The sequence below is a fragment of the Eubalaena glacialis genome, chromosome 5 (genome assembly GCF_028564815.1).
Source record: "Eubalaena glacialis isolate mEubGla1 chromosome 5, mEubGla1.1.hap2.+ XY, whole genome shotgun sequence".
Taxonomy (NCBI): Eukaryota; Metazoa; Chordata; class Mammalia; order Artiodactyla; family Balaenidae; genus Eubalaena; species Eubalaena glacialis.
In genome coordinates this window covers 109,806,405-109,821,872 of record NC_083720.1, presented here as the reverse complement: position 1 = coordinate 109,821,872, position 15,468 = coordinate 109,806,405, and the positions used below count along the sequence as shown (strand labels likewise).

At 38.6% G+C, this 15,468-nt stretch overlaps 2 protein-coding genes across 2 annotated transcripts in view; one reads left to right on the top strand and one right to left on the bottom strand.

The window, feature by feature from the left end:
- Positions 1-15,468, bottom strand: part of CPE (carboxypeptidase E) — a 79,769-nt gene that overhangs the window by 43,324 nt on the left and 20,977 nt on the right. The gene's annotated exons all lie outside the window — the stretch shown is intronic.
- On the top strand, positions 8,108-9,400 carry LOC133092309 (serine/threonine-protein phosphatase 4 regulatory subunit 2-like). The gene is given in 3 exon segments (XM_061191575.1): positions 8,108-8,714; positions 8,717-8,765; positions 8,767-9,400. Coding segments are annotated over 3 exon segments (1,224 nt in total). The 5' UTR covers positions 8,108-8,173.

Here is a 15,468-nt window from a genome sequence, read left to right as displayed (position 1 = left end):
GGAAGAGAGGAAAAAGGAGGAAGCACTCAGAAAACTGTTTGCTAAATTCTTTTTTCTGACTTCTACATGGAAGACACTTCCAATGACTCTTACCTGCTCCTTCTCATAATTCCTAGAGAACCTTCAAAATGATCCAAACCCCAAGAGATGCTCACGTCTTTGTACTTAAGGACCCTTTAATTGGTCTTTGCTGAGTTCTTTCATTTATTCACTCACAGAAGTGTTTATTGAGTGTCTGCTATGAGCCAGGCCCTGGAATTACAATGGAAAACAAAGCAGACGTAGACCTAACGTTCATGAAATTTCAAGTCTCCTAGACCTTGGGTTCTGAGTTCTGGGACCACTTTTAGGTTTCATTGCTCTTCCTCAAACTAACACAAGGGCGTCTCCTAGAGCTCTGACTCACTGGCACAGACTCAGAACTGAAGACACACTGCAGGTTGATCACCTATATATTCACCAGAGAATAAAAGGACTGTTTATACAAGCTCTGCCTATTCCTCTTTGTCATCGCCATCCAGTAGAACTTTCTGTACTGGTGGCAATCTTCTACATCTGTGCTGTCCAGTATAGTAACACGAGGGCACCCAAAATGTGGCTAGTGCAACTGAGAACTGGATTTTTAATTATACTTAATTTTAATTTAAATAGCTGTATGTGGCTACCATATTGAAGAACACAGGACTAAACTCCTTACAGCTTTTTTGTTTGTTTGTTTGTTAAAATCTGGAAACTGAATTTGGCACTTTTGTATGAATTCCCTGTATGCTGAGTTTATTTACATTACAAAAAGAAAGGTTTGAGGAGTTTTGGAAGGAAACTCAGAAGCACTACTGTGGACAAACAAGCAAAAGCTGCAGTTATATTTTGGAATAAAAAACTCATTGCTTTGCTGTAGAAAGAAACTGTCCTTAGTGGGGAAATTTTAAAAGGTTCTGCCAAACCAGAAATTCTATTTGAATAATAAGAATTTACTCCCTTTTTTTAGCAGCAGAGATGACCAATAATTAGAACCATTTACAAAAGTCACCTTGAACACATCTGCATCCACTACCTACTAAGGCAGCAGCAAGAGAATGGAAGCAACAGAGGTCATTTTGGTGTGGTCAAAATATCCATAGGTCCTCAACCATAACCCACACCCTCCAGCTAGTGATGAAAGTCAAACCCAAGATTCTGAGTGGAGCCAAAGGAAAATAAAAAGGATCTGTAAAGAAAGCCCAAATACGATGTGTTAAGTAATTGAGAGTAACTGAAACCAGGACCTTATGGAAAATGCCCACCCTGATAGTTACTATTATTGGTTCTAGACTGCTACTTGGAAAACAGAGTTAGTGAGTGTGTGGAGCTGGCTTGCGAGTGAGTGCCCTGTATGCTGAGTGGCCTACTCCAGAGGCAGGCCTTGACAGGACATTCAAATGATGGCATCGTTCTTTAGCAAAATGGAGCTGAGTCACTGTGATGTCCTCTGTCACAGGAAAGCTGAGATCCACCAAGTGCTGCTGATCAGCCTTCTCTATGAGTTCAGGATATACACGAGCCACTTCTTCTCCAAGTTGTTTCACTTCTCTGGATAAACAATACTTATGCATTTGAGCCATTAAAAACACTTCAACATTCAGCAGATAACCAACCAAATTGGGACTCCTGAGAGTACAAGGGTTCTCAATGATTAATTACTCCAGGGAAACAGTCATAAACCAGTCCATCCTGAGCAAACCAGGATAGGCGGTTATGCTAGCAATGCTGGGCATCTGGTGCAAAGGCCCCAGTTTGCGGTCAGGAGATGTTTCAGCACCTGTATCTCCCTCACTTTGTCTCCTTTGTACTGATGAAATTTTCCATCCAGTGACATCCTGCAGTTCCTTTAAGGTAACAGCATTTTACATTCTTCTTTTACTGATGAGATTAGATTGTAGGGGCTGGACTTTTAAGATTTACCTCATACTGACGTTTGCTAATGCTGTCCACGCGATAAGGAGCACGGGAGCCTCACTGGGAACCAAGAAGCCCCTACCTCAGAGAGGGCTGTCAGACACTCAGTAGCCACTGCTTATCAAGAATTCACAGGTCCCTGAGGAAAGCCCCTCAAGGCAAGCATTTCCCCATTGGAGATACAGAGACAGAGGTGGCAGTACTTTCTTGCACACTCCTTGGAATGCCCCCAGCACTGATGCTTATATTTACTAAGGACTATAGGTCATAGTGACACTATAAAGGAGCTCAAATGGGAGGGTATGAAGAGGATATCCTGTAAAGTGGATAAGGCTTAAAGTATATAAATTATAAAAATTTACTCTTGTTCATTCCCATGGTATTTACATGAATCATAAAATCAGTGACATTTCCCAAAACCCTGAAAGTCATACCACTGCTCCAGAAGCCACAGCTTGGGAAGGGGTATGGCAGTAGCTGGGGGAATTCTGAAACTTATGCTTTGTTCATTTCAGCTGCAAATGAATACCTTGGTAATACTTCCATTTGCCAACATGTATGTTATAAGAAGGGCTTAGCTGATCTGACTTCTGAATAAGTAAGGAGACAAAGTTCTTTTCTGTGATGGTGAAGATTAACTCTAAAACCACCAATCTTCCTGCTGCCCAGTGATTCAGCACTGACAAAAACACTAGGAGCCTTTCTGGTTAAAGACATCACAGCATGAGAAGCATGTTGAAAACTTGGAGAGGATACACAGAAAATAAAAACAGAAAACACGCATATACACACAGTGTTTTTAGTAGGAAAAACTAAACAAAGCAAGAAAGGCTGATGTGGAAGTCCTATGTGAAGCTACATAACAGCATAATTATATTATGCAAATGATAGTCTTTGAGCTAAGGTATTCAAATCTAAAAATTTCTAGAAAGCAGAGAAGTAAATCTTCAAACAATCAAATTGCATTCTGTTTGTTCATCGGGTTAATGAGCTGATCTTGGGAATGGTTTAGCTCACTCATAACTCCATCAGTTCCCCATCACCTCAACATTCTTTTATCTAGAACACTGACATTCTCTCAATTTAAGAAATCTGCTCCCCTTTTCTAACCAGATGGCTGCCCCAATCTTCTGGAAAGTTCTAGCAACTGCAGATTTATATTCTCCTTATTAGTAACAGTATCCTTTTATTGTTAGTCTCTCTGAATTTTTTATGAGTAGGAAATGCAGCATGAATTTTCTGTCACATGAGAAATAAGTTTAAAACTGAAGTAAATCTTCAAAGTGACATAAAAAATTGCTTCAGCAGACTTCTGCCACAATACTTTGTTTTTCCTATGTGGATAAATTAGCAATAGAGAACACAGATGAATAATTTACTTCTAACAATTTAACTACGAAATGAATTCCTCTTGCCTTATTTTTTCTCTGAATGCTTCACATATATGCCTTATTTAATCTCCGTAACAACTCTTTGAAGTAGACATAGAGAGGTTAAGTGACTTGCTCAAGGAAACACAGCTAGTCAGAGCTGCACCAATGTTCAAACCTAAGCAATCTGGCTCCAAACTCTGCTCTTAACCACTCCTCTGGAGTGAGGGTTTCCAGCACAGGCTTTTTTTTTTTTTTTTTTTAATTGAAGTATAATTGCTTTACAATGCTGTTACTTTCTGCTGTACAGTGAAGCAAATCAGCCATATGTATACAAATATCCCCTCCCTCTTGGACTTCCCCCCACCCCATCCCATCCATCTAGGTCATCACAGAGCACTGAGCTGAACTCCCTGTGCTAAACAGCAGGTTCCCACTATCTATTTTACACACGGTAGTGTATTTATGTCAAACCTAATCTCCCAATTCATCCCACCCTCCCCTTCTCCCCGTGTCCACACATCCGTTCTCTACATCTCCCTTTCTATTCCTGCCCTGCAAATAGGTTCATGTGTACCATTTTTCTAGAGTCCACATATATGCGTTAATATACAATATTTGTTTTTTTCTTTATGGCTTACTTCACTCTCTATGACAGACTCTAGGTCCATCCACATCTCTACAAATGACCCAATTTCATTTCTTTTTATGGCTGAGTAATATTCCATTATATATATGTACCACATCTTCTTTATCCATTAGTCTGTCAATGGACATTTAGGTTGTTTCCATGTAGTGCTGCAATAAATACTGGGGTACATGTGTCTTTTTGAATTATGGTTTTCTCAGGGTATATGCAGTAGTGGAACTGCTGGGTCATATGGTAGTTCTATTTTTAGTTTTTTAAGGAACCACCATACTATTCTCCGCAGTGGCTGTATCAATTTACATTCCCACCAACAGTGCAAGAGGGTTCCCTTTTCTCTGCACCTTCTCCAGCATTTATTGTTTGTAGATTTTTTGACAATGGCCATTCTGACTAGTGTGAGGTGATGCCTCATTGTAGTTTTGATTTGCGTTTCTCCAATAATTTGTGCTGTTGAGCATCTTTTCACGTGCCTCTTGGCCATCTGTATGTCTTCTTTGGAGAAATGTCTATTAGGTCTTCCACCATGTTTTGATTGGGTTGTTTGTTTTTTTGATATTGAGCTGCATGAGCTGTTTGTATATTTTGGAGATTAATCCTTTGTCCATTGCTTCATTTGCAAATATTTTCTCCCATTCTGTGGGTTCTCTTTTCATCTTGTTTATGGTTTCCTTTGCTGTGCAAAAGCTTTTAAGTTTAATTAGGTCCATTCACTTACTTTTGTTTTTATTTTCATTACTCTAGGAGGTGGGTCAGGATAGAAAGCCCCAGAGATAAACCCACGCACCTATGGTCACCTAATCTATGACAAAGGAGGCAAGAAGATAAAATGGAGACAAGACAGCCTCTTCGATAAATGGTGCTGGGAAAACTGGACAACTACATGTAAAAGAATGAAATTAGAACACTACCTAACACCATACACAAAAATAAACTCAAAATGGATTAAAGACCTAAATGTAACACCAGACACTATAAAACACTTAAGAGGAAAACATAGGAAAAACACTCTTTGACATAAATCACAGCAAGATCTTTTATGACCCACCTCTTGACTTATAAATCAAAATGATAAACAACAAAGTCACGGTCTACTGTCCTCCCTAACCCTAACCCTCCCCCAGTTAATTCTATGTTTTTCCGCCTCTTCTACCTTATCTATTTCCCTTTTCAGATGATCTTTTTGTTGCCTTGCCAAATTTTAAAGTTGGCTTAACTCAAGGCCACTTTTGGCAATTACCAGACAACTGGTTTTTATGTTTTTGCTGTTTGGGGGTGGGGTTGTTTGGTGGTGGTTGTTAACTGAGTTGGTTACTTGGTTGGTTTTTCTCAAACATGAAGCTAGACTATTTATCCAAAAACATCTTTAGTAAACCAGGCAAATGAAGTGTTTCTCATTATTCCTTTTTTTCTGTGTCAATTGTAAGAGCCAGATTCTCTGAAGGTTTAAGTCTCTTCCTGACTGCAAATCAGACACCTTTGAAAAATACACTTACTCTTTAAAACACCAGGACACATATTAGACAGGAGTGTCTTGTGCCAGATTGCCCAATGTGAAAGGGACCAGTCTTAGCACTGGAGTCAGTCCAAGCATCTCTGCCTCTTCCCAGTCTTCATGCTAAATAATAGCGAGCTTACTACTTTTTCATTTCCCTATATATTTCAGGAGTAAGAGTTTTTAATGTTTTAACAAAAAAGTTTTAAAGATTGTAAGTTTTCCCATTGATCATGAAGACCGCTCTGCATGACCAGTCATTTTTATGATCCTATGCTGCCACACAAAGTGAAAACTGCCTATATATTTACATATCATCAGCACAAAAGTAGCATCTAAAGCTATGAGACTGTGTGAGACCTACTCAAAAAAATGTTTTTTCAACTGTAAGTTGTGACTCATAAGTGGGTAGTGCAATCAATTTAGTGGATGTGAAGAGAATTCTTAATGAAATAGAGAAGAAAAAATAATAAATCAAAGTGCATTGTTTTGTGAGGACTTTGACTCAGTGTGTGTGTGTGTGTGTGCGTGTGTGCACTCAGGAATGTCATAAAATGTTTGTTTTTTTTTTAACTACCTAGGAATCGAAATAAGTTTGAAAGTCACTGAACTAGGAAATGTATACAGACAGAGAAAAGGCTCAAGAACAAAGTCCCAGATACCTTAAGTATTTGAGTCTGGGGAGTTGAAGGGAACTATAAAGCAGATAGAGAAGAATCAGCCAATGAGGAAAGAGGAGAACTAAGAAACCAAGTCCTGGAAGCCAAGTCAAAAAGTGTTTGTTTGGGTTTCCCTGGTGCACAGTGGTTAAGAATCCGCCTGCCAATGCAGAGGACATGGGTTCGAGCCCTGGTCCGGGAAGATCCCACATGCCACGGAAAAACTAAGCCCGTGTGCCACAACTACTGAGCCTGTGCTCTAGAGCCCACGAGCCACAACTACTGAAGCCTGCACACCTAGAGCCTGTGCTCTGCAACGAGAAGCCACCGCAATGAGAAGCCCACTCACCACAATGAAGAGTAGCCCCTGCTCGCCGCAACCAGAGAAAGCCCGCACGTAGCAACGAAGACCCAGTGCAGCCAAAAATAAATTAATTAATTAATTATTCTTTTAAAAATAGTGTTTGTTTAAAGAAGTAAGAAATGACCAGTAAGGTCAACTGCTAATCCAATTACTACCGTATCAGCAATGTGGGCACTGACAGTCTTGACAGTGATGGAGATGGTAACTTTCACTGGGGTTGAGGGAGCAAAAGCTTAACTGGAATTTATTCAACAGGAAGGAAAGCGAAGACTCCAACACAAAGGTTTTGCAGTAAAATGGCACAGATTGATATTTAAAATGTGTGAGATAAGTTTACATCCTTCCCCTTGGCTTCTTCCTTAACTTTTCCATAATGTGCTTTATTCTTTCAAGCAAAACCTCTTCTGTTGAATGCATTTGTTAACCCTAAGTTTCAGGCTGGCTGGGGCCCAAATGCCCTCTAACATCACCTAAACCTGCTCTGCACGTGGACAGACGCTGTTCCACCAGAAGAGCTGTTCCTTGGGTGAGACATACTAGCTCAGCCGATGGCAGCCACTTGCTGTGCCAAAAGTTATGAATGATTACAAAAAAGATGGTTCCGTTGTAGAAAGAAAGTGCTTTCATATTTGAAGAGAGGGATCATTCTCGTGGAGGAATTTAGAGATACTCAGACCCTACTGTTCCGCATACCTCTCTCCCCACTCCTTTGGGTAAAGAAAGGTTTTCTCCTCGAATCATCAGCAACACGTGTAGTGCTTCATCCAGCAGGGCCAGAATCCACTGAACAATTCACCATGTACTGTAATAAGAGCAAACTCTTCACTTTGAATAAAATTATTGAATTAATCACTTGATCATAAACAAAATGTGTTTGCCATGTACCCTACCCCCGGACAGGCAGCTAGATGCCCATGAGAAAGCAGCTACAATCACATCACAAGGTTTCCACTGTGTACCATAAAGAATTAGAATTCAAGTGGCCATACCTAAAAAAGAGGGGAACCCTGGTTTCCCTCTTCATTCAATGGAGAATAAGGAGGGGGAGGTACATTCATTGATCAAGGCTGTTGTTGGCCAATCATTTAGCAATTTCTATGGCACTCACTGACCAACTGTGTTCAGTGTCAAGTGGATTCTACCAGATGGTTGACTGTGAGCTCCTGAATGAGATACACTCAATGAAACAAGGGATAATAGGAAGTTGAGGGTAAAGAGCAGGAAGGAGTTAGGAGGAGGGGAGAGAGGGAAAGGAGGAAAGGGAGGGAGAAAGTGGAAAAGGAAGAGAAAATGGGAAAGATGGAGGAAAAGTTGACAAAGGCCAGTCTTAAACAAGTACTGACGGCACCTCTCTTATGTGACTAAAAAAACTCCCTAATACTTCTTCTTTGTTTTAATCATTTCTCTTCACAGAGGAGAAAAAGGGCACAAATATTTCCTCCAGAGAAGAAAAAGGCGAACTCTCAGAAACAATGAGCTAGATTATTATCTTAAGTAATAGTGTGGTCAAGATCCCCTAAGGTGCGCGCGACGACGTGCCGGGCGCCATGTGGGAGGGCTGGTGGTAGCGGCTCGGGGAGGTGCTCGCTCTCTCGGTCTCGCTCTCGCTCGCTTCCCCCGGCCGGGGTGGGGGTGGGGGGAGGCATTCCGTTTCCCGGGAGACCCGCGGAAGAAGGCGGAGGCTGCGAGGAACTCCGGGAAGCCATGGACGTCGAGAGGCTGCAGGAGGCGCTGAAAGATTTTGAGAAGAGGGGGAAAAAGGAAGTTTGTCCGGTCCTGGATCAGTTTCTTTGTCATGTAGCCAAGACTGGAGAAACAATGATTCAGTGGTCCCAGTTTAAAGGCTATTTTATTTTCAAACTGGAGAAAGTGATGGATGATTTCAGAACTTCAGCTCCTGAACCAAGAGGTCCTCCCAACCGTAATGTCGAATATATTCCCTTTGATGAAATGAAGGAAAGGATACTGAAAATTGTCACTGGATTTAATGGTATACCTTTTACTATGCAGCGACTATGTGAATTGCTCACAGATCCAAGGAGAAACTATACAGCAACAGACAAATTTCTCAGAGGAGTAGAAAAGAATGTGATGGTTGTTAGCTGTGTTTATCCTTCTTCAGAGAAGAACAATTCCAATAGTTTAAATCGAATGAATGGTGTTATGTTTCCTGGAAATTCACCAAGTTACACTGAAAGGTCTAATATAAATGGACCTGGAACACCCAGGCCACTTAATCGACCAAAGGTTTGTCAGTCCCCATGACAACTAATGGCTTACCTGAGAGCACAGACAGCAGAGTCAAACTTAAAGCAAAATGAGGACAAAAATCACAGTGACTCTTCGACATCTGAATCCGAAGGTTCCTCAGTGAGCCCTATAAAACGTAAACATCCAGGTGAAGATACTGTGGAAGCTGAGGGGCATGAGGCAAAAAGACTCAGGTTTGACAAAGAAAGTGACGTCAGAGAGATGGCCAGTCAAACATCTTCCAGTGAAATTTCTTCAGTTATGGTAGAAGAAGCAGAAGCTCCATCTTCATCTCAGAATAAAGACAAAGAAAGTAGTTGTGCCAGGCAGCACTGTACAGAAGAGGATGAAGAAGAGGATGAAGAGGAAGAAGAAGAGTCTTTTATGACATCAAGAGAAATGATCCCAGAAAGAAAAAATCAAGAAAAAGAATCTGATGATGCCTTAACTGTGAATGAAGAGACTTCTGAGGAAAATAATCAAATGGAGGAATCTGATCTGACTCAAGTTCAGAGAGGTTTACATTCTGAAGGTAGTGAAAATACGGGCCCTGTAAGTAGTTCCAATTGCCATGAAACGGAAGAATTAATAGGATCCAATTCCAGTAAAACTGGAGAGAGTCTCTCAGAATCATCCATGGAAGCCACAGAAGTCACAGATGAACCAATGGAACAAGACTAACTATTTAGAAATATTTAGATGCAGTATTTTACATACAGTTCTGGTTTTACACTGTATAAAACTTTTATGTAATAAAGTGGACCTTTAGTTTTACAAGAGAAGCAGGTTGTAAAATAAAGTACTTTATGGGATAAATCCTGAAAGAGTTGCACATGTAAGAACTGTGAATATCAGCTCCTCTGGGTCCTGCTTACCGCTGACTTTTTTTGGTCTGGTCAAATCAGTGGTTTGTGTATAGATTTTTTTTTTTTTTTTTTTAATTTAGAGTTAAAAATTTTAAACTAGAAGATAATAATTATAATTTTGAAAACTTTTGGAGATTATCACATTTAGTTTATACATATGCAAGAAAGCTTTTTGTCTTGTCTCTTTCTGACAGCTCTAGCGGTTTTCATATTTTGGTCATAGTTTCAACATTTTAACATGTGAATTATAGGGTTTCATGTTGGTTTCCAGATTTTATTGTTTGACTATGTACTATGGAACTTGAAGTCATATATACATATATATATATATTATTCTAAGGGGGGAAATGTTATATTTTTCTTTTTCTATAAGAGATGAATACAGTGGATACTTTTTCTGTTGGTAATGATTGAGTCCACCTCTTTCAGAAGACAGTTTCTTTCTCTTCTGAGTAATTCAAATAAAATCTGGCCCTTGTGAAACCCTGGAAATCTTAAGTCTGTTGAAATACCAGGTTAAACACATTCCAAGAGATCTGTTCAAACTAAAATTCTTTTGTATACTTCTGAGGTGCCTGAGAAAAAGACTTCATTATTTATGAGAAAATGTGCTTTATCTTGGAAATTGTGTTCAAACATTAGCTTACTATTTTGTAGAATGAATGCTTATAAAGCTGACACGAGACCATCTCAGAAGAACCAGGCAGGTTCCTTTACCTTTTGCTTGCTTTTCTGAACAGTGTGAATACTACACATTTCTTTCTAAATTATCCTAGAGTATACAGATGTCAATGGTATGAAACACCACTGTACTGGAAGAATTAATATATTACTTTAGTAATGTACCAGAGCTAAATGACTGAAGCTTTAGGGGTACATAAAAACCACCGTAATTTGTATGACATTTTGAAGTGAATTAAATATTTTTGAACATGCTTCTTCGACAGCCAGTGTTATATTTTTTCAGATCAACACAAAGCACAATGGTTACTCTAAACTCAATATTTTCAAATTCACATAATTTAAAGTCATGCAAGCTGCAATTTCCCTGTCTAAATTACTGGCTGCCAAATTTATACCTGTTTCTTCAGCTGTACCTTTTGATATTTAGAATTTTTAAATTTCTGTAAAGTAGATTTTGTAGAATGTAACGTGTTCACTGCCTTTGTGAAGCGGTATATAATTGTATAATTTCTGTGTGTAAACTGAATGCTTGGGCTTTCAATACAGTATTCATATAAAGCAATAAATATTAATGTTATGAAATAAAAAAAAATAAAAAAAATAAAAGATCCCCTAAGGTAATGCTGAAATAATCACTTCCCTATTTCCTTCAGGTCTGAAAGACTGTAATGTCCTCCATTCATACTCTCTCTGGTCCTGGATTCATCTCCTCATGTAGTCTGGAAATCACCTTTGACATCCCCCAAACCAGGCTTCCTGCTGAACTGTTGTCCTTTAGTCTCAATCCTGTAGCATCCACAGAAAGGTTCGGAACCCCAACACACACACAGACACCATGTACCTAAGGGGCAAGGCAGCACCATAAGTGAAAAGAAAAGAAATTTAGAGCAAGATTTTCTCATTCTCTAAACTAATCCCAGGCTTTCAGTTAAGCCTTTAAAATATCTGTTAGTAAATTTTTCCACCTTCCATTTTGGGAAAGGAACAAAAGTGAAGACGAATTTGGTCCACTCCCCTTAGTCATCTTTTCTTTTTTTTTAACAGCTGCAAACTTATAAAACCTCTGTCTCAACTCAAGTAGTACTGAGATTCTATTTCAGCACCTTCTGGGATGACAAGAATCCATCCAAATGTATAATAAAAATAAATCTCCACTAATAGCTGGGTCTTCAGCAGCTGAGAGAGTTACTGGTCTCTTTTGTTTACTCACCCAGAGACGGTGTGAGTTCTACTTTGGGCACAGCTGTGAATAGGACCATTAATAGTCAGGCTGCATCAAAAAGGGATCAGTTCATAGCTCTGGGCTTCAATGATTATTTTTTGATCCTTATAAATTGAATTGTTCTTCTGAATGGATTGCTCATACAGTTCAAGACTGATCCATTAAGATCTCTGATTTTTTTTTTTGGATTTTTTTTTTAAGTTATTAACTTAAAAGCCTTGTATGGTTGATAGAAAGAGGGGCAACCAGTACACAATCCTGAGATTCTGTAAATCCCATTAATACTGCTTCTGCAATGAATTTACAGAACTCAACAATATCAAGGTTACTAGGTGAGCATAAAGTCTAAATAAAGTATAGTGTAAAACAGTAAAGACTGGCCCATTCATGTCTGCGGCAGGATGGGATCACCACAGTATTTCATAGCTTCTTAGAAAAGCATTGATACACTGCTATTTTTATATTTTCTTTATCGAGATTTCATTTGTACTTTGAAAGACTTAAAGCCAAAAAGAATCATCAAATTAAGTCCATTACTTATTTTTAGTCTCTCATACAAATGGCATCAATTCACTGAACCCGACTGTGGGATAGATTATAACCAGCCTCACTCACATTACTTTCCTGATTCAGATTCACAATCCAGCTGCTCTCTCTGCACTTCTCCCATCAACCACTCCCCAACCACCACCCCCTCCACAATAAGCCTGCCCATGCACTCAACAGCTCAGCTGCTCTAGGCGTATTTGTGACAAAACAAACATGACAGTTCTGCTCCGTGATTTCATCAGTTGGGCGGAAAGGCTTGAGGTGGTTTCTTTTTTAACTTTTTAAATTTTTATTGCAATATAGTTGATTTACAATGTTGTGTTAGTTTCAGGTGTACAGTAAAGTGATTCAGTTATAAATATATATGTAAATATATGCATTCTTTTTTTTACATTCCCTTCCATTATAGGTTATTACAAGATATTTAGTATAGTTCCTTATGCTATACAGTAGGTCCTTGTTGGTTATCTAATTTATATATAGTAGTGTGTATATTTTAATCCCAAACTCCTAATTTATCCTGCTCCCCCCCTTCCCTTTGGTAACCATAAGTTTGTATTCTATGTCTGTGAGTCTGTTTCTGTTTTATAAATAAGTTCATTTGTATCCTTTTTTTAGATTCCACATATAAGCGATATCACATGATATTTGTCTTTGTCTGGCTTACCTCACTTAGTATGATGATCTCTAGGTCCATCCATGTTGCTGCAAATGACATTATTTCATTCTTTTTTATGGCTGAGTAATACTCCATTGTATATATATACCACATCTTTTTATCCATTCATCTGTTGATGGACATTTAGGTTGCTTCCATGTCTTGGCTACTGAAAACAGTGCTGCAATGAACATTGGGGTGCATGTATATTTTTGAATTACGGTTTTCTCTGGATATATGCCTAGGAGTGGGATTGCAGGACCAATGAGGCAAGAAAATACAATGGAAGAAAGACAGTCTCTTCAATAAGTGGTGCTTGGAAAACTGGACAGCTACATGTAAAAGAATGAAATTAGAACATTCTCTAACACCATACACAAAAATAAACTCAGAATGGATTAAAGACCTAAATGTAAGACTGGATACTATAAAACTCCTAGAGGAAAACATAGTCAGAACACTCTTTGACATATATCGCAGCAATATCTTTTTGGATCTGTCTCCTAGGGTAACGAAAATAAAAACAAAAATAAAGAAATGGGACCTAATTAAACTTAAAAGCTTTTGCCCAGCAAAGGAAACCATAAACAAAACAAAAAGACAACCTACAGAATGGGAGAAAATATTTGCAAATGATGCGACTGACAAGGGATTAATCTCCAAAATATACAAACAGCTCATACAGCTCCATATCAAAAAAATAAATTAAATAAAAATAACCCAAGGGAAATATGGGCAGAAGATCTAAAAAGACATTTCTCCAAAGAAGACAAACAGACGGCCAAAAGACACATGAAAAGATGCTCAACATCACTAATTATTAGAGAAATGCTAATCAATACTACAGTGAGGTATCACCTCACTCTGGTCACAATGGCCATCACTGAAAAGTCTACAAATAATAAATGCTGGAGAGGGTGTGAAGAAAAAGGAACCCTCCTACACTCTTGGTGGGAATGTAAATTGGTACAGCCACTATGGAGAACAGTATAGAGGTTCGTTAAAAAACTAAAAATAGAGCTACCATATGATCCTGCTCTTCCCACTCTTGAGTTTACCCATAAATGAATCCATTCCCATAATGTCTCCTACAGAAACTTTTTCCAACTGTCTAACCAGAATTAATGTTTCCCTCCTCTGTGCCTGCTAAGCCCCTTGTAACTATTATTGACTTTATATTATTTTCTCTCAAGTCTCCTTCCATCCCAACTGAAAGTTCTTTGAGTATCAGGAATCATACATAGGGGAATCATGGCAGTGTCTTACAATGGCTCTCAAAGTGTGGTCCCTGGACCAGCAGCATCAGCATCCCTGGATACTGGTTACAAATGCAAAATGTCATGTCCCAAATCAGACCTATTGAATCAGAAACTCTAGAGGTAGGGCCCAGCAACCTATGTTTCAACAAGTTCTCTAAGTGCTTCTGATGCAGGGTCAAGTTTGAGAACCTCTGGTATATTTGAACAAATCTGGGTTTTGGAAGCAGACAATCTAATTCCTACTGTACCACTGATGACATTAAGCAAGTCATTTGACATCTCTGAGTTGCCTCTCCTCATCTGTGAAATGGAGAGAATATTAAACAATGCCTGACATTTAATAAGACCTCAGTAAATGCTACTGCCTTTATATTTTGTATCTTCAAAACTGGTGTCTAGTCAACACTGTGAAAATACTTTGCCCTCCATACTTATTTACTTAATTGAATGAAATGAACTGAATGGAATGAGAAGAATAGACACAACCCCTGGGAACCAAATAGTAATGAACCTGCAAGCAACACCACTGAAAGATACAGGTAATGGATAAGGAGGAAAGTCACATAAAACACAAATGAGGTAATATGCCAGGTCAGTAATCTTGACTGCTTTGTCTCAAAGTGACCCTCCTGTAATCTCAAATTCCTGCCATATCTTTGCCACGATAAGAATTCCATTCTCTGTTAGAGATAAATATCCCATCAATCTCCCAAATTCTACAATACTCACTGGGAGTAAGTTATGGTACCCACATAAACTTTATACTATAGCAGTTATTTGCTAAATAACTCCTTTCAGTTGGAAATAGCAAACTTTCTTCCCATATTGTAGTCTGGGATTTAGAAAAGTTTGACCTCACAGAATTATCCCTGATATCTGGGGAAACCAATAAAACCCATTCATGACAGCTGAAAATACTGTGGGGGAAGGTTATTTTAAGAGAATAATTTTCAGTAACTGGTGCTGAGATAACTGGATATCCACATGCAAAAGAAGGAAGCTGGACCCCTATCTTACACCATATATAAGTTACCTCAAAATGAATCAAAGACCTAAGTAAAAGAGTGAAAACTATAAAATTCTTAGAAGAAAACATAGGAGTCAATCTTTGTGACCTTGGATTAGGCAACGGTTTCTTAGATATAACATCAAGAATACAAGAAACAAAAGATAAAATAGATAAATTGGACTACATCAAAATTAAAAACATTTGTGCTTCAAATACCATCAAGAAAGTGAAAAGAGAATCCACAGAATAGGAGTAAAAGTCTCCAAATCATATGTCTGAGAACAGACTTGATTCCAAAATATATAAAGAACTCTTACTACTTAACACTAAAAAGACAAATAGCCTAATCAAAAACTGGCGAAAGATATGAAAAGGCATTTCTCCAAAGAAGATATACCTATGGCCTGTAAGTACATGAAAAGATGCTCAACATCATTAGCCATTACAGAAATGCAAATCAAATAACAATGAGATACCACTTCACACCTAGTAGAATGGCCAT